The sequence below is a fragment of the Oncorhynchus tshawytscha genome, unplaced genomic scaffold (genome assembly GCF_018296145.1).
Source record: "Oncorhynchus tshawytscha isolate Ot180627B unplaced genomic scaffold, Otsh_v2.0 Un_contig_18411_pilon_pilon, whole genome shotgun sequence".
Classification (NCBI taxonomy): Eukaryota; Metazoa; Chordata; class Actinopteri; order Salmoniformes; family Salmonidae; genus Oncorhynchus; species Oncorhynchus tshawytscha.
Genome location: NW_024609454.1, coordinates 120,286 through 144,977, shown reverse-complemented (window position 1 = coordinate 144,977; position 24,692 = coordinate 120,286). Strand labels below are relative to the sequence as shown.

At 42.9% G+C, this 24,692-nt stretch overlaps 1 protein-coding gene across 4 annotated transcripts; it reads right to left on the bottom strand.

Annotated features, from left to right (window-relative positions):
- Positions 1–13,398: 13,398 nt before the first annotated feature.
- On the bottom strand, positions 13,399–20,813 carry LOC121844895 (interferon-induced protein 44-like). 4 transcript variants are annotated; one of them, XM_042315372.1, is made up of 8 exons: positions 20,656–20,813; positions 19,068–19,143; positions 18,467–18,500; positions 17,972–18,173; positions 15,140–15,292; positions 14,862–15,054; positions 14,313–14,413; positions 13,399–13,911 (listed from the first exon to the last, which is right to left on the bottom strand). In XM_042315372.1, exons 2-8 carry the CDS (start codon positions 19,105–19,107, stop codon positions 13,744–13,746), a joined length of 891 nt encoding a protein of 296 aa, XP_042171306.1. In that variant the 5' UTR covers positions 19,108–19,143; positions 20,656–20,813; the 3' UTR covers positions 13,399–13,743. The 4 variants fall into 4 exon arrangements, with proteins under 4 accessions (XP_042171306.1, XP_042171307.1, XP_042171309.1 ...); XM_042315373.1 differs by having other exon boundaries at positions 19,068–19,164; positions 20,656–20,807; XM_042315375.1 differs by lacking the exon at positions 18,467–18,500 and having other exon boundaries at positions 20,656–20,807.
- Positions 20,814–24,692: the final 3,879 nt, after the last annotated feature.

The window sequence follows — 24,692 nt, the reverse complement described above, 5'->3', positions numbered from 1 at the left end:
AGGTTGGCGGGTGGTGGGTGGCGGGTGGCGGGACACAATGCAGATAGTCCGGGTAGCCAATGTGCGGGGGCACCGGTTAGTCCGGCTAATTGAGGTAGTATGTACATGAATGCATAGTTAAAGTGACTATGCATATATGATAAACAGAGAGTAGCAGCAGCGTAAAAGAGGGGTTGGGGGGACGGACACAATGCAAATAGTCTGGGTAGCCATTTGATTACCTGTTCAGGAGTCTTATGGCTTGCGGGGAAAAGCTGTTGAGAAGCCTTTTGATCCTAGACTGGGCTGGCTGGTGTCAAAATTTAGGGCCTTCCTCTGACACCACCTGGTGTAGAGGTCCTGGATGGAAGGCAGCTTAGCCCCAGTGATGTACTGTGCCGTACCCACTACCCTCTGTAGTGCCTTGCGGTCGGAAGCCGAGCAGTTGCCATGCCAGGCAGTGATGCAACCAGTCAGGATGCTCTCGATGTTGCAGCTGTAGAACCTTTTGAGGATCTGACGACCCATGCCAAATGTTTTCAATTTCCTGAGAGGGAATAAGCTTTGTCGTGCCTTCTTCACGACTGTCTTGGTGTGTTTGGACCATTCTAGTTTGTTGGTGATGTGGACACCAAGGAACTTGAAGCTCTCAACCTGCTCCACCACAGCTCCGTCAATGAGAATGGGTGCATGCTCGTTTCTCCTTTTCCTGTAGTCAACAATCATCTCCTTAGTCTTGCTTACGTTGAGGGATACGTTGTTATTCTGGCACCACCCGGCAAGGTCTCTGACCTCCTCCCTATAGGCTGTCTCGTTGTTGTCTGTGAACAGTGATCACTGTTGTGTCGTCAGCAAACTTAATGATGGTGTTGGAGTCGTGCCTGAACACAAAGTCGTGGGTGAACAGGGAGTACAGGAGGGGACTGGGCACGCACACCTGAGGGGCTCCAGTGTTGAGGATCAGTGTGGCAGATGTGTTGCTACCTACCCTCACCACCTGGGAGCGGCCCGTCAGGAAGTCCAGGATCCATTTGCAGAGGGAGGTGTTTAGTCCCAGGATCCTTATCTTAGTGGTGAGCTTTGAGGGTACTATGGTGTTGAACGCTGAGCTGTAGTCAATGAATAGCATTCTCACGTAGGTGTTCCTTTTGTCCAGGTGGGAAAGGGCAGTGTGGAGTGCAGTAGAGATGCATCATCTGTGGATCTGTTATGGTGGTATGCAAATTGGAGTGGGTCTAGGGTTTCTGAGATAATGGTGTTGATGTGAGCCATGAGCAGCCTTTCAACGCAGTTCATGGCTATGGACGTGAGTGCTACGGGTCTGTTTTCATTTAGGCAGGTTGCCTTACTCATCTCATATGTATATACTGTACTCTATACCGTCTACTGCATCTTGCCTATGCCGTTAGGCCATCGCTCATCCATATATTTATATGTACATATTCTTATTCATTCATTTACACTTGTGTGTATAAGGTAGTTGTTGTGAAATTGTTAGATTACTTGTTAGATATTACTGCACAGTCTGAACTAGAAGCACAAGCATTTCGCTACACTCGCATTAACATCTGCTAACCATGTGTCTGTGACCAATAAAATGTTATTTGATTTAGTGTCCTTGGGCATAGGGACTATGGTGGTCTGCTTGAAACATGTTGGTATTACAGACTCAATCAGGGACATGTTGAAAATGTCAGTGAAGACACCTGCCAGTTGGTCAGCACATGCCCGGAGCACATGTCCTGGTAATACGTCTGGCTCTGCGGCCTTGTGAATGTTGACCAGTTTAAAGGTCTTGCTCACGTTGTCTACAGAGCGTGTGATCACACAGTCGTCCGGAACAGCTGATGCTCTCATGCATGCTTCAGTGTTGCTTGCCTCGAAGCGAGCATAGAAGTGATTTAGCTCATCTGGTAGGCTCGTGTCATTGGGCATCTCACGGCTGTGCTTCCTTTTGTAGTCTGTAATAGTTTGCAAACCCTGCCACTTAAGACGAGCGTCGGAGCCGGTGTAGAACAATTCAGTCTTAGCCCTGTATTGGCGCTTTGCCTGTGATGGTTTTTCAGAGGGCACAGCTGGATATCTTATAAGCTTCCTGCTGTATAGCACACTGTATTACTTATACAACTAATATAAGGAAAGGACATGAGACGGAAGTAGAAATTAATGTGGGCATTGTTTAATGCTATTTCACAGGAAAGAACATTCCAAGCATTTCAACGTAGGTCAGCAAGGGGGTTACAGGTGCCCTAAAGGGACAAAACTAGAATATCAATACACAACATATTCCTCCCCCTTTACCTTTGATGACTCATAAGGAAAAAGTAAATATTCACTGTTTCATTTTAATATAAGTTCTCTTAATGTAAATAAATTAACTTTTCAGAAGTTATTTTTCTAAACTTGGGATACAGGGTAGACTGCCTCAGTCCCCAGACTTAACCCTGGGGTGTATTCTGCAGACTGGGGTGCAACAGTACCCTGAGTAGTCACTCTGATTGGTTCAGGTGAGTCTGGAGTACTTTCCACATATGTAGGTTGCTGCAGTGGATGTTCAGGTGATGGCTCGTAGTTATGGTAGGTCTCAAGTAGCTGATCTTGGTTTGTCACTTGACAGGAGTCATATCTGAGGTTAGTTCCTGGCAACAGTTGATCCACGTGTCTCCTCCAGATTATGTTTTCCGGTGTGTGAACTGTGTAAGACACAGGCCCTGTTTGTGCAACCACTGTGGCTGGTATCCACTTTGGACCTTTGCAGTAGTTCCGAGCAAGAACTCTCTCTCCAGTTATGAGGCTTATGTCTTTTGCTTTGCTTCGTCTTTCCACCTGTGCTCTCTGTTGTGTCTGTATAACCTGTCTCGTCTTTGGAGGTCTCAGGAGGTCGAGTCGCGTGCGAAGCTGACTTTTCATCATGGCTGACACGGGTGCCACTTTGATTGTAGCGTGGGGAGTGTTTCTGTAGGTTAACAGGAAGGTGTTTAGACGCCTATTGAGAAATCCGTTCCCTTGTGATGATTTTAAAGCTTGCTTCATCGTTTGGACAAACCTTTCAGCGAGGCCGTTCGTTGCAGGGTGATGCGGTGCTGACTTGATGCGCTGAATTCCATTTGCTTCCATGAATGACCGAAACTCTTCAGACACCAGTTGGGGGTCATTATCACTAACGAGTTGGCAAGCCGAAGCGACTTTAGATTGACCGTAGATCTTCGATGGTTCTCTCCGCTGAGGTGCTCTTCATCACTGTGACCTCAGGCCATTTTCTGTGTCCGTCAACTACGACTAAGAACATACGATCCTCCAGTGGGCCTGCATAGTCTATGTGGACTCACTGCCAAGGCTCCTCTGGGAAGTCCCATGGGTGTAGTGGCGCTAGCTGAGGCATGTTCCTCATCTTTTGACATGCAGAACATGACTTGACCTTGTCTTCAATAGCTGCATCCAGACCAGGCCACCAAAAGTAGCTGCGTGCAATCTCCTTCATTCACACCATGCCACAGTGCCCTGAATGGAATTCTTCAAGCACCTGCCTTCTCAGTGGCGGCGGTATGATGACTCGAAAACCCCATAGCAGGCATCCAAACTGAACTGTGAGCTTGTTTCTCCTCACTAGGTCAGGTTGTAGGCTGTCCGGCATCTCTCTTTCTTTTCCACGAGTGACAATGTCCACGAACTCAGACATCACTATCATGTCCTGACCTTAGTTCCTTTTTTATGTCTCTATTTTAGTTTGGTCATTCTTTAAAAGTAACTTCCTCACCATCTTAGATAAGCATGCTCCGTTCAAAAAATGCAGAACTAAGAACAGATATAGCCCTTGGTTCACTCCAGACCTGACTGCCCTCGACCAGCACAAAAACATCCTGTGGCAGACTGCAATAGCATCGAATAGTCCCCGCGATATGCAACTGTTCAGGGAAGTCAGGAACCAATACACGCAGTCAGTCAGGAAAGCAAAGGCCAGCTTTTTCAAGCAGAAATTTGCATCATGTAGCTCTAACTCCAAAAAGTTCTGGGACACTGTAAAGTCCATGGAGAACAAGAGCACCTCCTCCCAGCTGCCCACTGCACTGAGGCTAGGTAACACTGTCACCACTGATAAATCCATGATAATAGAAAACTTCAACAAGCATTTCTCAACAACTGGCCATGCCTTCCTCCTGGCTACTCCAACCTCGGCCAACAGCTCCGCCCCCCCCCCACAGCTACTCGCCCAAGCCTCCCCAGCTTCTCCTTTACCCAAATCCAGATAGCAGACGTTCTGAAAGAGCTGCAAAACCTGGACCCGTACAAATCAGCTGGTCTTGACAATCTGGACCCTCTATTTCTGAAACTATCCACCATCGATAAATGACAGTACTGTGCAGCCGTCTTCATCGATCTGGCCAAGGCTTTCGACTCTGTCAATCACCATATTCTTATCGGCAGACTCAGTAGCCTCGGTTTTTCTAATGACTGCCTTGCCTGGTTCACCAACTACTTTGCAGACAGAGTTCAGTGTGTCAAATCGGAGGGCATGTTGTCAGGTCCTCTGGCAGTCTCTATGGGGGTGCCACAGGGTTCAATTCTCGGGCCGACTCTTTTCTCTGTATATATCAATGATGTTGCTCTTGCTGCGGGCGATTCCCTGATCCACGTCTACGCAGACGACACCATTCTGTATACTTCTGGCCCTTCCTAGGACACTGTGCTATCTAACCTCCAAACGAGCTTCAATGCCATACAACACTCCTTCCGTGGCCTCCAACTGCTTTTAAACGCTAGTAAAACCAAAGGAATACTTTTCAACCGTTCACTGCCTGCACCCGCACGCCCGACTAGCATCACCACCCTGGATGGTTCTGACCTAGAATATGTGGACATCTATAAGTACCTAGGTGTCTGGCTAGACTGTAAACTCTCCTTCCAGACTCATATCAAACATCTCCAATCTAAAATCAAATCTAGAGTCAGCTTTCTATTCCGCAACAAAGCCTCCTTCACTCACGCCGCAAAACTTACCCTAGTAAAACTGACTATCCTACCGATCCTCGACTTTGGCGATGTCATCTACAAAATAGCTTCCAATACTCTACTCAGCAACTGGATGCAGTTTATCACAGTGCCATCCATTTTGTTACTAAAGCACCTTATACCACCCACAACTGCGACTTGTATGCTCTAGTTGGCTGGTCCTCGCTAGATATTCGTCGCCAGACCCACTGGCTCCAGGTCATCTACAAGTCCATGCTAGGTAAAGCTCCACCTTATCTCAGTTCACTGGTCACGATGGCAACACCCATCCGTAGCACGCGCTCCAGCAGGTGTATCTCACTGATCATCCCTAAAGCCAACACCTCATTTGGCCGCCTTTCCTTCCAGTTCTCTGCTGCCTGTGACTGGAACGAATTGCAAAAATCCCTGAGGTTGGAGACTTTTATCTCCCTCACCAACTTCAAACATCTGCTATCTGAGCAGCTAACCGATCGCTGCAGCTGTACATAGTCCATCGGTAAATAGCCCACCCAATTTACCTACCTCATCCCCATGCTGTTTTTATTTATTTACTTTTCTGCTCTTTTGCACACCAGTATCTCTACCTGCACATGACCATCTGATCATTTATCACTCCTGTGTTAATCTGCTAAATTGTAATTATTCGCCTACCTCCTCATGCCTTTTGCACACAATGTATATAAACTTTTTTTCTACTGTGTTATTGACTTGTTTATTGTTTATTCCATGTGTAACTCTGTGTTGTTGTCTGTTCACACTGCTATGCTTTATCTTGGCCAGGTCGCAGTTGTAAATGAGAACTTGTTCTCAACTTGCCTACCTGGTTAAATAAAGGTGGAAAAAAATTATTGTAATAATAAACTCTCGACTAGTCTGATTAGCTTAATTTCAACTTTTGGTTTTATGGCGTATGGGACAGGTCTAGCTTTGAAGCATTTTGGCTTGCCGTCTGGTTTCACGGTCAGTTTAACTGTTATGTCCTTCATACTGCCAAGGTCTCCTTCAAACACATCCGCGTGTTTCCTCAATATCCCTTGTAGGGTTGTGTCCTCTTTTGCAGCCATGTGAATTTCCTGCCAGTTTAGTTTGATCTTTTCCAGCCATGTGCGTCATAGCAATGCTGGATGGTTGCCTTTGACGATGTAGAGTGGTATCTTTACCTTCTGTTTGTTGAGCTCCACTGTAACAATCACGCTTCCTCTCACTGGAACAATCTCACCGGTGTGTTTTCAGCGTCATCTTTGTGGGCTGTAGTGTGAGGTGATGTAGTTTCTCCTTGTATACAGCCTCAGACAGCAAAGATATGGCTACTCCAGTGTCCACTTGCATCCGTACTGCATTTCCATCTAGTAGTGGTGTCACCCAGTACCCGTATCCATTGTCTGAAATTGACATAACATGCAAAGATTCTTCCCCTTCAGACAGGGTATCACTTTGTTCATCCTCTGTGTGCCCCATTTTATTTTTGTACTTCCTGAAGTCGCTTTTCCTTTGTTCGGTACTTTTGTTTGTGTCTTTTTGTTTTTACATGCATGTTCGATGTGACGCTTTTTCCCACAACTTCCGCAGTGTAAGTCTTTGCACCAACACTCCTCTTTTTGGTGACCTGGTTTCCTACAGTGATAGCATGTCTTCCCACCTCCTGCCTTGTTTAAAAAAAAACTCTAGACACCTTCTGCACTTTGGTCGATGCACTTAGCTGTTGTGCTTCTTTATTTGCCATTTCCATTGACGTACTCCCTTCTATTGCTCTCTGCAATGTTAAGTTACTCTCAGTCAAAAGGCGTTTCTGAAATGCCTCGCTGTGCATGCCACACACTAACCTATCACGTATAGTGTCACTCATTGATCACCCAAATTCACACTGTTCAGATAACTGTTTCAATACAGCCACAAACTGTGTGATTCCCCCTCTTGATTTCTCTTATGAAACCGGAATCTCTCTGCGATTATCACTGGTTTGGGAGAACAATGTCCTTTTAAGGTAGCCACAATTTCATCAAATTATTTATCACCAGGTTTTTCAGGCGTTACTAGGCTGCGCAGTAGATTGAATGCTTTTCCTCCCATAACAGTCAAAAATGTTGGCACAACGACTTCTGCTTTAATTCCATTTGCCAACACAAAGTACTCAAAACGCTCTGTGTAAGAACTCCATTTTTCCACAGATTCATCAAATGTTCCTATATTTCCAATCAATGCAGACATTTTCAGTTTATTTTTCTCTCACGCTTTTCAGACGGTCCCTTACTCCCAGACCCTTTTTTTCTTTCTTTTAACTCACGCTGACTTCACTTTCTCCCGCAGCGAAACTCTCCTATCCCTCGAGGCTCTCGTTGCCGTGACATCAGAGGCTAGCTAGCATCACTCGACTGGCTAGCTCCACGTTTTGTTTGCATCTTTCTACAGCGAATAAAATTTCTTAATGCGTTTCACAGGAAAGAACATTCCAAGCATTTCAACATAGGTAAGCAAGGGGGGGTTACAGGTGCCCTAAAGGGACAAAACTATAATATCAATACACAACATTTCCGGGTTAGAGTCCCGCTCCTTGAAAGCGGCAGCTCTACCCTTTAGCTCAGTGCGAATGTTGCCTGTAATCCATGGCTTCTGGTTGGGGTATGTACGTACAGTCACTGTGGGGACAACGTCCTCAATGCACTTATTGATAAAGCCAGTGACTGATGTGGTGTACTCTTCAATGCAATCAGAAGAATCCCGGAACATGTTCCAATCTGTGATAGCAAAAGAGTTCTGTAGTTTAGCATCTGCTTCACCTGACCACTTTTTTTGTAAACCGAGTCACTGGTACTTCCTGCTTTAATTTTTGCTTGTAAGCAGGAATCATGAGGATAGAATTGTGGTCAGATTTACCAAATGGAGGGCAAGGGAGAGCTTTGTAAGCGTCTCTATGTGTGGAGTACAGGTGATCTACAATTTTATTTTACCTCTGGTTGCGCATTTAACATGTTGATAGAGATTAGGTAAAACTGATTTAAGTTTTCCTGCATTAAAGTCTCTGGCCACTAGGAGCGCCGCCTCTGGGTGAGTGATTTCCTGTTTGCTTATTTCCTTATACAGCTGACTGAGTGCGGTCTTAGTGCCCGCATAATCTGTGGTGGTAAATAAACAGCCACGAAAAGTATAGATGAAAACTCTATTGGCATATAGTGTGGTCTACAGTTTATCATAAGATACTCTACTTCAGGCGAGCAAAATCTAGAGACTTACTTAGATTTTGTGTACCAGCTGTTGTTTACATATATGATAATCTACCGTTTATATAGGAGTGGTTAAAACATGCTAATAACGGTCCTCTGAGTATATCAAAAAATGTTTGATATGCCATCCAGCCCTGGAGTTTTCCTTGACTTAAAGGCTTTAATTGCACCAAGAAGTTCCTCCTCTGTAATTCGGCCTTCACATGAGTCTTTCTGTACAGCTGTTAATTTTACATTATTAATATAAAAAAATCCATACAATTAGCTTCGGTTAGTGGAGATGGAGGAGACTGAAGCAAAAACATATGCATAAAGTACTTTACTTCCTCTTTCAAAATATTGTTTGGTGAATGTTTAACTCCGTCATTTGTAACAAGTTTCAGTTATCCCTATATTCCATCCAATTTGCTTTATTTTCTTAATATATTACCCTTGATCTTTCTTGAACAAGTTCCTCCATTTCTTTTTCCTATAACTTATTCGGAGCCTCTATGGTACAGTTTTTATTACTATCTAGATGTACTGTTAGTCCTTCCATTTCCTTTGTTAATTTGGACTCTTTTGACCTAAATTGCTTTTGATTTAGAGATGAGAACTGAATTGCATGGCCTCTAAAGGCACAAAAGTGTCCCATACAATAAGAGGACCTGCTGTACCTATGTTATGTTGGAAAAATTCAGTTATAAAATCTTCTGTCCTAGTTAAAAACAAGCTATCATCCAATAGGCTTTGAGTAAATTTCCAATATCCTTGCCCACGTGGACATTTTGTAAGAGTAATATATATGCCAATTATGTGATGGTCCGACCACATTCTGTTCCCTATCAACACCTTTTAAACTTTTGGGGCCAGAGAAAATGACATAAGAAAATAGTCAAGATGACTAGCTTGATTGAGCCTCCACCATGTACTGTATAGGTCAAGATATTTAAGCCTTTATATATCCACTAGTTCCAATATATCCATGCCATTCGGGATTTCTTAAGTGTATGAGGGTGATAGGAGGCAAAAATAACATTTCCTTTACACTATCTTTTGCTGTCATAAACAATCCTTGGCTCCTGCCTGTGTCTGGTCAAGAGATGAGGGGGGCCTCCGGAGGAACATCTGGCAGAATGCCCAGAATATGTTCTTTAATTTAATATGGGAGATGGAGCCTGTCACATGTAAGAATTAATCATCTTTATGGAGGTTTAGATAGCAGTATATAAGGCTCTATGTAAGGAACGCCCTTTTGGAGCTCACTTCAGACCGGTACTTATGCGTCTAAGTTTGACTGTGACATCTTCAGCTTGCTGACAATAAGAGTGATTCGTTTAATTTTGACTTCAAAAATTCCTGTGTAAGAATTTCCACAACAATTTGCAGTCATTAACAGGATTAGTTCAACTTTACAGGGAATACAATTCTCTCAAATGAAATGTTAACTTCACATCATTTCACAAATAGTTTCATCTTTACTCTTTTATACAAGAATTAGATGCAAACCACATAATTGATAAATATACACATTCAGAGATATAGTTGTGTGTTTCCTGTCCTCCATGAGGTCACCAAATGAAACACACTTGTCATACCCGTCCCTTAAGTGTCCAAGAACCCTTCCCACATTCTCAAAAGTGGACATATTGTTTCATTCTCCCATTTTGGGGATTTAGGAGCTCGGGCCAAGTGAAAGACCACAGAGTGAATGTAGGATATCTCTTTGCATGACCAGAGGGAGAGTCTCCACCAGGAATTTTTGGCCTGAGGTAACAGAACCTGGGTGTAGGAGAGAGTGAGCGAGAGGGGGAAGCCACGATCTACACCCAGAAAGGGCCATGTCATGACAAGAGTGTAGTGCGTATGGCCCAGTACATCACTGGGGCCAAGCTTCCTGCCATCCAGGACTTCTATACCAGGCAGTGTCAGAGGAAGGCCCTAAAAATTGTCAAAGACTTCAGCCACCCTAGTCATAGACTGTTTTCTCTGCTACCGCACGGTAAGTGGTACCGGAGCGCCAAGTCTAGGTCCAAAAGGCTTCTTAACAGCTTCTACCCCAAGCCATAAGACTCCTGAACAACTAATCAAATGGCTACTGAGACTATTTGCATTATCCACCGCGGGATTTTACGCAGCTGCTACTCTCTGTTATTATCTATGCATAGTCACTTTAACTCTACCTACATGTACATATTACCTTGACGCACCTGTGCCCCCACACATTGACTCTGTACCGGTACCCCTGTATATATCCTCGCTACTGTTACTTTACTGCTGCTCTCTAATTATTTGTTATTTTTCTGTTTTAGGGTTACTTTTTTTTACTTCTTCAGGATTCGTGGTTCCCCTGTGGGACGGTTGAGCTAATGTAGGCTAAACCTGTTGGTTTTTCCTTTGTATTATCATTTACTAGATCTAATCTGTTATATTTTCCAACATTCCTTTAACAGTTCCACAAACTTCAAAGTGTTTCCTTTCAAAGGGTACCAAGAATATGCATATCCTTGCTTTAGGGCCTGAGCTACAGGCAGTTAGATTTGGGTATGTCATTTTAGGCCAAACCTTAACACTTATTTTTCTTAAACTGCATTGTTGGTTAAGGGCTTGTAAGTAAGCATTTCACTGTAATTTCTACACCTGTTGTATTCGGCGCATGTGACAAATCAATTGATTTGACTGGCCATCCCAGTCAAATACACCTTTTCTCCAGAACAGGTTGTCCCTGCAAGGAATGGAGGAAGACATGGTTGAGTATTGTGTCACCCTTACAGTGTTCTTAAGATTTTTTACCCCCAGGTGAAGGCTTCTTTACCAAATCTAGCAGGTGGAGTTGAACACTGTTTGTACCCAGGTGATTTTGTTGCGGTGAAAGAGTTGGAAGGACCCCCGTTGGAGAGACCCATACCAAGTTCTTCTGACCACCCTCACTGCGGTCCACGTGTTGAACTGCAGACGAGTTCCTGATCCAGAAGATGATGGTCCCTCGCCAGTTCCAGTGGTGCCGTGTGGCCCTCCTCTGCATTAGCAGAGGAGTGCTAATGAGAACAGTAGGTTGTCCCCTTGTGGGAAACCTGACAGAGGGTAGAAGGAGCCCTGAGCGAAAGGGGCCATCGTAGGCCTGGATTAGAGACCCTGAGAAGTAGATGGTCAACTTCAAAAGAGAGCCCTGCTGGGCCCTCATGACAATGAGGACAATTTGTTCTTATCTACAGCAGAAATGGTTGCTTATCTTACATCTGGACAAAACAAGTGTTGGGTGTGTGGTTTGGGGCCAGTTAAGGTAGGAGCAGGTTTACCACTTGTTGGAGTTCCCATAGGGGCAAATCTGACTATGCAAATGGTCCTACCATTCTTAGTGGAGATGCCACGTAACCCTGACCCCTTGACATTCTCTGCATTACACAAACACACAGGCCCACTGTCACTTGCTAGACCAGATAATTCTTTACTCCCACCCATTTCAGTAGCAGGAGTGATGACAGCCCCTTGGTGTATTAGATGAGAACGAGGTAATCATTTGGGTGAACTAGAATGTAATTGTACAATGTATTTACAATGGATCAAATACCTGTAAGTTAACTGTTAACAATGCACCCTTTTGGAGCTCACTTCAGACAGGTACTTACACATCTAAGTTTGACTGTGACCTCTCCAACTGGCTGACAAAGAGTGATTCATTTAATATTGACTTTGAGTGTCCTGTGTAAGAATTTCCACAACAATAGCTTGTAGTGTGATTTCCTTTACGGTTGGTAAAAGTTTGGCCACACCTATTCATTCAAGGGGCGGCAGGGTAGCCTAGTGGTTAGAGCGTTGGATTAGTAACTGGAAGGTTGCAAGTTCAAACCCCTGAGCTGACAAGGTACACTCCTTAGAAAGACATCTCTAACCTCAAACAGAAATGTCTAACCTGTTCTTCCTGGTCCCATGCACATGTGATCAAGCTAGTAACATCATATATTTTTTAAAAGATACATCCAGATTAAGGTCAATAGACTGAAACGTGGAATAAACAGATTAATAAAACCATAAATTATGCTATCAGAGCATACCTGATACAGTGTATTCTCTGAAATATATGTCTACAATGGCACTAGATTAACCAGTAAATGCTTGCCTAACAACAGTGACGTTGCTACTGCTAGACTTCACTTATGTAAGAGGGGCCACTAACTTTTACTTTCACTTATGTCATGCCTGAAGCTGGTAGAGAAAACTGATTAGTAAGAACAGGTTATGTCCTTTTTGAAAGTAGACTTGAACAAACAATACCAAACAATCAATCCAATTTTGGTGTTCCACATGAGCATGTTGTCTTAGTGTATTCACTTAGTTTAAATCGTTATTTGACAACACAATTTCTAGAGACACTATTTCAAACTGGTCTGTTTCTGTGTCCTCAGAGGTGTGTTGACGTTGCACAGTACCATATTTCCGATAGAGTTACTTGAAACTTAATTTATGAAATACATATATAGGACACATACCACTTGAATGCTAATTTTCAATGATGTCAGGTTAGTGGCGAGCCAGCAACCAGAAGGTTGCCAGTTCGAATCCCGGGTCCGATGGGGAAATTCTGTGGGGAAGTGAGCTGGCAACCGGAGGGTTGCTGGTATAAAATCCCAGATGCCATTGCCTGCTGTTGTGCCCTTGAGCAAGTCACTTAACCCCAACACAACAACAGGTCATAGGGCACCCAGTGTGGCAGCCCCCGCACCTCTCCAAAACCTGTATGTGTATGTATGTAGGTATGTGTGTCTTTCGGAGGGGTTGGGTTAAAAGCTGAAGTAACATTTCGGGTGCAATTGACCAATAAACGGATCTTAATCTATAGTCTGTAAATGTATAGTAAATTATACAGGACTGCAACAGCAACTTCAACAATTATGACACTCACTTTATAAAATATGAGCATAGACATAGCTACTCAGCCATTTCATACAGTAACAAGTTCACTTTGAACCTTATGATAGGTAAAGTAGGACTGAAACTATTTGTCACGGTCTTCCTCCTCTTCATCTGAAGAGGAGGCGAGAAGGATCAGAGGACCAATATGCGGCGTGGTATGTGTTCATAGTGAGTTTTAATAAAGAGAACACTGAACACTATACAAAAGAGTAACAAAAAACAATATACGACCGTGAAATCAAACATAGACTGCCCACCCAACTCACGCCCTGACCATACTAACTAAATACAAAACAAAGGAAATAAAGGTCAGAACGTGACACTATTGTTTAATGAATGTCCTACCAACAATGACAGACTTTGACAGACCATTCCCAGAGTAGAGGGACATAGATAAGCAGATTGGGAAGCAGTTGATTATACAGTACAGACAATTATAATTCAAACTCAAGATTTGAATGAAATTCAAAATGTATTTTCAGTTAGAAATCAGAAATGATGCCAACCCTTTTGTGGACGCACTGGACCATAGTTGGAGAGTAATCTGATCATGGTGATTGGATCACAGAAGTCAGGTGTAAATACCAGGTGTGAACAGGGCTTCTTTAGATGGAGGTATTATACAGTGACACGCTGTAGATCGAGTACTGTACATCCATCAGTCAGCTTGTGATAGCTTGAAGCCCTCTGCAAAGTCTACCATCTGCCTCAGTGCTCTCAATAGCAGCACATCCATGTCATCATCCAAGTCGATTTCCTCGTGGTAGTTCTTCACAGGCAGGATGCAGTTCACTGGTACCCCCAGTTCATTACTACACTGCTCCATCTGCAAGAAAGAATATGGTTGCAATTCAATCAGATGAGTAGAATAAGACATTTGGACATGTATTTCCCAGGATGACGAAAAATAATAAATTAAAGTGCTCCCTCAAACCATTTATTTCATACTGTAGGCCAGGGCCTATGGTCCAGGAGTGCTTATCTTGGCAACCCGGAACCAGTCCGAGATATGAAACTCATGAAAACTGTGAAATCGTATGTTTAATCCAAATAGCCAGTAACACAAAACCAGTGCACCAAAATAATTGTTCCTCATTATCAGTCATATGACACAGTCTCCCGACAGACATAACATGTAAATGTTTTCCTCATCAAGAGAGATTATGGAGCGCCAAATCTGCAAATACTTGCATTTCTAGCAAAACTTTCAAAATATCATTCACTTACCTTCTCCTTTATATACTTGCTCCAATAGACCTTTTTCAGGTCTTCCCTCACCAATGGACAGGCTAAATCCACTTTGGTGAGAATAACCATTTGGGGAATCCCTGCCAAATACATGGAAACCAATTGAATCTTGTGTCTCTTCCATCTTATTACTACTAAACGTCTAAAGTATCACATCAGTTTGTGAATGTATTAAATAATTTGTTTATTTTACATGAAAATATACTGTATTATTAGTGAAAAAATGCATATTTAAAACTGGGTTCAAGACCAGGGCAACATTCATTTTCCAAATGTTGTTGAATGTTGCAGATAGAAATGCCATGACCAAAGAGGACATGATTCCTTGGTCTATAGGTCAGAGAGGCATGTTTGTTCTACACTAAATATTTCTATCTGAACGATCCAAAATGTTGCGTCCTGCTGAACGCGCCCCAGGGTTCAAACTCTGCTCTGATATGGGCTGATAAGCACCGACTAGTCAAATGTATGATGAGGCCCCGCCACAACATTATATATTATAAACAATGTTCCATAAAACCTTGTTACCTATACAACTTGCAGCGAGTCTGATGGTTCTCATCTTCTTGAAGATATCATCCGCCTCGTCATTCTTGTTGGTCTTCATCATAGGTAGTTTATCAGCTGGTATTGCACTAACTAGGCAGTGAACTGTGTCAGATGGAGTGGGGGCCTTGGCATAGTACTCATTCTCCTCTTCTAAAGGTGATGCAGGATTAAACTGGTGAAAAAAGAGGGGGAAACAATGTTTATTACATACAGCAAACATATTTACAGACTGAGAAGTTGCTGTGTTCAGTTCTTACCATGTAACCCTCTTTTACATGCCCCTTCAGGGCCTTGACAATGTCCGCATCATAAACTCCTTTGTCAATACCATTCTCCAGCCCCATGACATCATAGAAGAGGAAGGGGTAGTAGGTTCCAGGTTTTTCTTTCACAATTTTGTGGGTTTCATACTGTAGAAATACATTGCAGAATAACTACTACGTACTGTATAAAAACAATACGGCATTAATTCAATACTCATGTCAGTTGTCTACCTTCTAGACCAGGGGTCGACAACAGGCGGCCCGGGGGTCAAAACCGGCCTGCAAGTGATTTTTCTTTTAACAAATATTTTAAAATATTTGTTCCCAAGTACTCCCACAAATAAAATAAAAGACGTGATTGTGTCTCAATGTAATCAAGGTATGAAATGATAATATTTGAAAATACTATCTCTTTTGGGGCTTAGTTGCAGTCAATTTGCAGTGTACACATTATTATAATTATGTTCTGGCCCCCCGATCATACACTCTGACAAAAATCATCCTGTGACTGAATCTAGATGCCTACCCCTGTTCTAGGCCATACAGTTACAGTATGTTAGATATAGGCAGAAGTTTGCATCATGTAGCTCCAACTCCAAAAAGTTCTGGGACACTGTGAAGTCCATGGAGAACAAGAGCACCTCCTCCCAGCTGCCCACTGCACTGAGGCTAGGTAACACGGTCACCACCGATAAATCCATGATTATCGAAAACTTCAATAAGCATTTCTCAACGGCTGGCCATGCCTTCCGCCTGGCTACTCCAACCTCGGCCAACAGCTCTGCCCCCGGCAGCTCCTCGCCCAAGCCTCTCCAGGTTCTCCTTTACCCAAATCCAGATAGCAGATGTTCTGAAAGAGCTGCAAAACCTGGACCCGTACAAATCAGCTGGGCTTGACAATCTGGACCCCCTATTTCTGAAACTTTCCGCCGCCATTGTCGCAACCCCTATTACCAGCCTGTTCAACCTCTCTTTCATATCGTCTGAGATCCCCAAGGATTGGAAAGCTGCCGCAGTCATCCCCCTCTTCAAAGGGGGAGACACCCTGGACCCAAACTGTTACAGACCTATATCCATCCTGCCCTGCCTATCTAAGGTCTTCGAAAGCCAAGTCAACAAACAGGTCACTGACCATCTCGAATCCCACCGTACCTTCTCCGCTGTGCAATCTGGTTTCCGAGCCGGTCACGGGTGCACCTCAGCAACACTCAAGGTACTAAACGATATCATAACCGCCATCGATAAAAGACAGTACTGTGCAGCCGTCTTCATTGACCTTGCCAAGGCTTTCGACTCTGTCAATCACCATATTCTTATCGGCAGACTCAGTAGCCTCGGTTTTTCGGATGACTGCCTTGCCTGGTTCACCAATTACTTTGCAGACAGAGTTCAGTGTGTCAAATCGGAGGGCATGCTGTCCGGTCCTCTGGCAGTCTCTATGGGGGTGCCACAGGGTTCAATTCTCGGGCCGACTCTTTTCTCTGTATATATCAATGACGTTGCTCTTGCTGCGGGCGATTCCCTGATCCACCTCTACGCAGACGACACCATTCTATATACTTTCGGCCCGTCATTGGACACTGTGCTATCCAACCTCCAAACAAGCTTCAATGCCATACAACACTCCTTCCGTGGCCTCCAACTGCTCTTAAACGCTAGTAAAACCAAATGCATGCTTTTCAACCGATCGCTGCCTGCACCCGCATGCCCGACTAGCATCACCACCCTGGATGGTTCCGACCTTGAATATGTGGACATCTATAAGTACCTAGGTGTCTGGCTAGACTGCAAACTCTCCTTCCAGACTCATATCAAACATCTCCAATCGAAAATCAAATCAAGAGTCGGCTTTCTATTCCGTAACAAAGCCTCCTTCACTCACGCCGCCAAGCTTACCCTAGTAAAACTGACTATCCTTCCGATCCTCGACTTCGGCGATGTCATCTACAAAATGGCTTCCAACACTCTACTCAGCAAACTGGATGCAGTCTATCACAGTGCCATCCGTTTTGTCACTAAAGCACCTTATACCACCCACCACTGCGACCTGTATGCTCTAGTCGGCTGGCCCTCATTACATATTCGTCGCCAGACCCACTGGCTCCAGGTCATCTACAAGTCCATGCTAGGTAAAGCTCCGCCTTATCTCAGTTCACTGGTCACGATGGCAACACCCATCCGTAGCACGCGCTCCAGCAGGTGTATCTCACTGATCATCCCTAAAGCCAACACCTCATTTGGCCGCCTTTCGTTCCAGTACTCTGCTGCCTGTGACTGGAACGAATTGCAAAATCGCTGAAGTTGGAGACTTTTATCTCCCTCACCAACTTCAAACATCAGCTATCTGAGCAGCTAACCGATCGCTGCTGCTGTACATAGTCTATTGGTAAATAGCCCACCCATTTTCACCTACCTCATCCCCATACTGTTTTTATTTATTTACTTGCTCTTTTGCACACCAATATCTCTACCTGTACATGACCATCTGATCATTTATCACTCCAGTGTTAATCTGCAAAATTGTAATTATTCGCCTACCTCCTCATGCCTTTTGCACACATTGTATATAGACTCCCCCTTTGTTTTCTACTGTGTTATTGACTTGTTAATTGTTTATTCCATGTGTAACTCTGTGTTGTCTGCTCACACTGCTATGCTTTATCTTGGCCAGGTCGCAGTTGCAAATGAGAACTTGTTCTCAACTGGCCTACCTGGTTAAATAAAGGTGAAATAAAAAAAATTCTGTTTTCCTGCATAAATAGGTTAATATATATATATATATTGTTGTGCTACTTTGAATGTGTCACATAATACCTAAGAATGTACCTTTTTTGTGAAGCTTGCACCTGCAAATGAATTATCAGCTAAGGCAATGTTCATACATTTGTCCTGAAAGATATTGTTGATGGAGTTGATGAAGCTGGACTTGCCCGCTCCAGCTGGTCCATGGAGGAGGATTCTGATAGTCTTCACCTGAGGGTTTCCAGGCACATAGTCTTTCAGTTTCTGCAGCATTTCCTCTTTCTGACTGTCAGATGGCAGTAGAAACCAGAGAAAGGGTTAAAGAAAGGGTTAGGCTAAATCCTGATTAAGTTCTGAAGCACTTAATTTAACAACCCTCCACCCCTACTTAAAAATATGTCTGTCTCTGGTTCATCATAAAATATAAGTAGGTGTAGTAGGGTAGATGACAACATAAACATCCACATTGGAGTTATAGTGACCTGAGACCAAACAAATTAGACTTGTGATCAATCTTACACTTCTCAGATTTGCATGTATTTTTGTGCATCTGAAAAGGTTAGTGTATGCTGAACTTACTCCCAAGGTGTGCGTCTCCATTCATTGCTAAATGCTGTTAAACAAAAGAGTCAGTATATATTCTGATAAAGAACTTCTCACTAAATATTTTTCATTAAATATTGAAATGTCATCCATTTCAAATTACATGACCCTCCCTGGACTAAATATTTAAAAGCAAAACTCTCCTCAGAACTGAAATTCAAAAGGCATGATACTCCCCAAAATTACTCCATGTACCCGTTCTATAGATTCTGAAAGTTCCCTTAGCTATGTTACAAAACCATTTAGCCTTCTTCCTTGAGGCTCTGTGAAGCATTACAATGTCCTCAAACTCAAAGGAAAACCTTTTTTACCTTTAGAAGTTTTATGCCTGTGTACAGTATGAAACAGTATCGTAGCTGATGTTTTTGGGGGCTCTTTCTGGGTCAGTTGAAAGCAGCCCAGGTAAGGTAAGAAGTGTCAACCCTTTAATCACTGATTTGATTTTTAAAATGTATTTCAATGGAAGTTTAATACATTTCTGGAACAATTTTTATGAAAAAGTTAACATTTTGGGAACATCACCATCAAGTACAAAATGGTGATTAAACCCCTGCATACATATAAACATTCTAATTACCTGGAGTTGGAGGGCTAGGTTTGGATTTAAACAACCCCATGCCTTTCTCCTCAAATGATTCTTCAGTTTGTTGCAACTGAAATACAAAAGAAATACTCTAAACAAACAAACAAACAAACACACACACACACACACACACACACACACACACACACACACACACACACAATATAAAAATAAATTTGATTTTCTTATTCACTAGTCTCGTTTATACCCGGTGCTTACATGCATCCTTTGTCTTCATCTTGTCCACATTATAATTGTTCCCACATTTTTACAGGGTAGACAATTAAAGACGCATTGTGATATGATTGTGATCTGATCTTCCAGACCACTTCCGGAGGTAATCATGGGACCAAATGCATCTGGATATCAACCAAGTGTAAACAGATCTGGATGGTCAAACAATTCAAATCATAATTATACCGGCTTCTAAAATAATTGACAGGTAGCACCATTGACTTATGGCATCAATAAATAGTTGGTGTAAAATAAAAAAATATTATTTTGAAATAAATAATATCTTTCAACAAATTTGCATACAGGCTGGCACCAGAAAATCTAGTCCCAATGCAACACAGGGGATCGATAAGAGACATATTTTAAAACCATGTCACTTAAAATATATATATATGTATATATATAAAAATATATATGACATAGCTATTTAGTCCTTTCTTTTTTTTACCCCTTTTTCTCCCCAGTTTCGTGGTATCCAATTGTTTTAGTTGCTACTATCTTGTCTAATCGCTACAGCTCCCGTACGGGCTCGGGAGAGACGAAGGTTGAAAGTCATGCGTCCTCCGATGCACAACCCAACCAAGCCACATAGCGCGCATCCAACCCGGAAGCCAGCCGCACCAATGTGTTGGAAGAAACACCGTGCACCTGGCAACCTTGGTTAGCGCGCACTGTGCCCGGCCCGCCACAGGAGTCCCTGGTGCGCGATGAGACAAGGACATCCCTACCGGCCAAGCCCTCCCTAACCCAGACTACGCTAGGCCAATTGTGCGTCGCCCCACGGACCTCCCGGTCGCGGCCGGTTACGACAGAGCCTGGGCGCGAACCCAGAGTCTTTGATGGCACTGCGCCACCCGGGAGGCCTATTTAGTCCTATTTAGTCCTTATGATAGGTAAAATAGGACTGAATGTCCTAACAACACTAAATAGTAGACAGACTTTGACCGACCATTCACAGAGTAAAGGCACATAGGTTAGTAGATTGGGTAACTGTTAAAATTGACAGTACAGACAATTTATAATTCAAACTCAAGATGTGAATTGGAATTCAAAATGTATCCTCAGTTCAATTCAGAACTGACGCAAACCCTGGTGTGGACTCCCTGGACCATAGTTGAACAGTAATCTGATCATGGTGATTGTATCACAAAAATCAGGTGTAAACAACAGGTGTGAACAGGTTTTTTTTTAGATGGAGGTATTATAGTGACAGGCAGTTCATCCTTCCTTCAGCTTGTGGTAGCTCGAAGCCATCTGCAAAGTCCACCATCTTATTTATGCCTAATTTCTGAACATAACATCAACCGTAAAACAATAAACAAATGGACCAAAATTGTCTATAGCCTACCTCAAGTCTTCCAGTGATAAGATGTGTCAAAAATTCGATGAAGGCCCAAATAAGTGTCAAGGTTAAGTCTGACACTTCTTTTTATACCTCTCGAAGGATAGTTATTTTTCTTTGGTTTTTAGTTTCTGTTTTGGTTTCATCTGCATAAAGAATGTCCCACTCAGTTCTATTCTGCCAGCAGCACAATTGATGACATCGTCTTCATATGGTAACGAGGAAACCTTCAAAATACAATCCCACATTGTAATATCAAAACACATTGTAATATCATTAGCTGATAAGACATAATACATTTTAATCAAGGGCCACTTTTATTGTGCCAACAAGAAAAGGAAAAAAGTCATTTATGAAAACAAATACAAAATATGGTTTTAAAAACATATTTTAAGACCAACAATGACAAAATAGATTGTCTTAGAGAAATAACTATTCTGGGTGTAAGGAAGGAATACTCAGTAGGGTTTGTAGAATAGATATATAGTGTCATTTCATGGTGCTCGGAATAATATATATTGTTGCTGGCAGATATAGCAGCTCTGCTTCTAGCTCCGAAGAAACTTGGCAGTATTTTTTGGGATGTGTTATTTCTTACATTATTATCCCAGAATTGTTTTTGTGCTATTACTTACAGCTGGAAATAACTTTTGCATATCAGAGCGGAGGTGAATCCCCAGCATTACGACCAGCAATACGAATTGTTCGTACCCCCTACGGCAATGGAACTTTTCCCAGAGGCTGCTCCAAGACGCCGCCGGCGGAGAAGAGGTATACAGAGTGGACTTCTAGTCCGACTAAGGAGACGTGCACACCATCCGCAGCTTCTGAGTATATTACTCACTAATGGTCAGTCTCTGGGCAATAAAGTAGACAAGCTCAGGTGAGGATCTCCTTCCAGAGAGACATCAGGGACTGTAACATATTCTGTTTTATGGAATCATGGCTCTCTCGAGATATACTGTCCCCGTCCATACAGCCAGCTGGGTTCTCAGTACATCGCACAGACATGAATAAAGAACTCTCTGGGAAGAAGAAAGGCGGTGATGTATGTATCATGATTTACTACTCATGGTGTGATTGCGATAACATACAGAAATTCAAGTCCTTTTGTTCACCCGACCTAGAATACCTCACAATTAAATGCCGACCGTATTACCTCCCAAGGGAATTCTCTTCGGTTATAGTCACAGCTGTGTATATTCCCCCTCAAGCTGATACCACAACGGCCCTCAACGAACTACATTGGACTTTATGCAAACTGGAAACCACATATCCCGAGGCAACATTTATTGTAGCTGGGGATTTTAACAAAGCAAATTTTATGAAAATGCTACTGAAGTTCTATCAACCCACTGACTGTAGTACTCGCTCTTGTAAAACACTCGATCACTGCTACTCCCCCTTCCGGGATGTTTTAAAGGCCCTCCCCGCCCTGCCTTTGGCAAATTAGATCACAACTTCATTTTGCACCTCCCTTCCTATAGGCAGAAACTCAAATAGGAAGTAACCGTGCTAAGGTCTATTCAACGCTGGTCTGACTAATCGGAATCCATGCTTCATGATTGTTTTGAACACACGGACTGGGATATGTTCTGGGTAGCCTCTGAGAATAACATTGACGTATACACGGACATGGTGACTGAGTTCATCAGAAAGTGTATAGGGGATGTTGTTCCCACTGTGACTATTAAAACCTACCCAAACCAGTAACCATGGATAGATGACAGAATTCACGCAAGGTGACTGGGAATATGGTCGAATACAAGCAGTGTAGTTATTCCCTCCGTAAGGCAATCAAACAGGCAAAACGTCAGTACAGAGACAAAGTGGAGTCGCAATTCAACTGCTCAGACACATGATGTACTGTATGTGGCAGGGTTTAAATACAATCACGGATTACCGCCCCAATAGATCCACAGACAATGCAATCGCCATCGCACTGCACACTGCACTATCCCATCTGGACAAGAGGAATTCCTACAGTATGTAAGAATGCTGTTCATTGACTATAGCTCAGCATTCAACACCAAAGTACCCTCCAAGCTCATCATTAAGCTCAGGCCCTGGGTCTGAACCCCGCCCTGTACAACTGGGTTCTGGACTTTCTGACTTGACGCCCCCAGGTGGTGAAGGTAGGAAACAACACCTCCAATTCGCTGATCCTCAACACAGGGGCCCCACAAGCTTGCAGACAACACAACAGTAGTAGGCCTGATTACCAACAATGATGAGACAGCCTACAGGGAGGAGGTGAGGGATCTGGCGAAGCGGTGCCAGGAAAATAACCTCCCTCAATGTCAACAAAACAAAGGAGATGACGACTTCAGGAAACTTCAGAGGGAGCACTCCCTAACCACATCAACGGGACCGCAGTTGAGAAGGTGAAAAGCTTCAAGTTCCTCTCCATACACATCACTGACAATCTGAAATGGTGACAAGAGCGCCTCTTCAACCTCAGGAGGCTGAAGAAATTTGGTTTGGCCCCTAAGACCTTCACAAACTTTTACATATGCACAATTGAGAGCATCCTGTTGGGCTGTATCACCGCCTTGTACAGAAACTGCAGGGCTCTCCAGAGGGTAGTGTGATCTGCCCAACGCATCACCGGGGCACAAAGTGAACCCTCCAGGACAACTAAAGCACCCGATGTCACAGGAAGGCCAAAAAGATCCAGGAGAACAACCACCCGAGCCACTGCCTGTTTACCCCTTTATCATCCAGAAGGCGAGGTCAGTACAGGTGCATCAAAGCTGGGACCGAGAGACTGAAAAGCAGCTTCTATCTCAAGGCCATCAGACTGTTAAACAGTCAGTCATCACTAGCACATTAGAGGCTTATGTTTACATACTTTAGAGGCTCCAACATTGCTCGTCCTAATATTTATATATTTCTCAATTCCATCCTTTTACTTTTAGATTAGTGTGTGTTGTTGTGAATTGTTAGATGCTACTGCACTGTTCGAGCTAGGAATACAAACATTTCGCTACACCCGCAAAAACATCTGCTAAATATGTGTATGTGACCAAAAACATCTGTTAATATGTGTATGTGACCAATAAAATGTGATTTGATTTGTCCTTTTACTCCACTCCTCCCATTCCATAGGAGGCTGAATCACATCAAGTGAGCTTACATCACTACAAAAAACCTGCTAACCAAACCACAGTGCAGGGCATGCGCACTGAATTACACTCAAAAATCGTTTCTTTGATTTTTTTCCCCAGATCTCAAAAGTCCTACCAATGTGTTTTGCTGTGCATGACTGCACTTTAGCGCGTGTGTCATCCTGCAGCACAGCATTTTGTGGGAAGTTGAGGTCAGGTCCAACACTGACTACGCACCCAAGAGGGAAAGAGGTTGATATATTGTTTTAGTGATTATATATTATATATCAAATTTAGCAGCCGCTTTTATCGAAAGTGACTTACAGCCATGCGTGAATCAATTTAATATGATTTATAAGACCTTTTATTAAGGTATCATATTTGACCTAGTGGGTGATGTCACATTTGACATAGGTGATTATGTCACACAGTTATAGTTATTCCACATTTATGAACCCTTTATAAAGTTATAGATGATTTGTAAAACATTTCTGTAGTGTTTATGAAGGTTTTATCAAGCATTTATAAGATGAACGTAATATAAAGTGGAACCAATCAGGGTCAATCCTGCTTTGTAACACAATAAAATTAGAAAAAAATCCAAATCCCACTTTGTAACACAATACAACGTGAAGAAATCCAAGGGGTATGATTACTTTTGCAAGGCACGGTATATAAATCACTGTCTCAGATGATTGTTTTTTGGTTGGTTGTACTATGCTCTTCTAGTAAATTACATGACGAAATCATCCTTCTCAGTTAGAGACCTCTAACCTCAGACACCTCTAATATGTGCTTCCTGTTCCCATAAACATGGAATCAAGTAACAGAAAGAAATGTTAGAATATATACATCCTGATGAATGTCATTAGACTGGAAGGTGGATTAAATAGATAGGACTAATTGATTTAATTGTAAATTTTTTTGTCATCAATC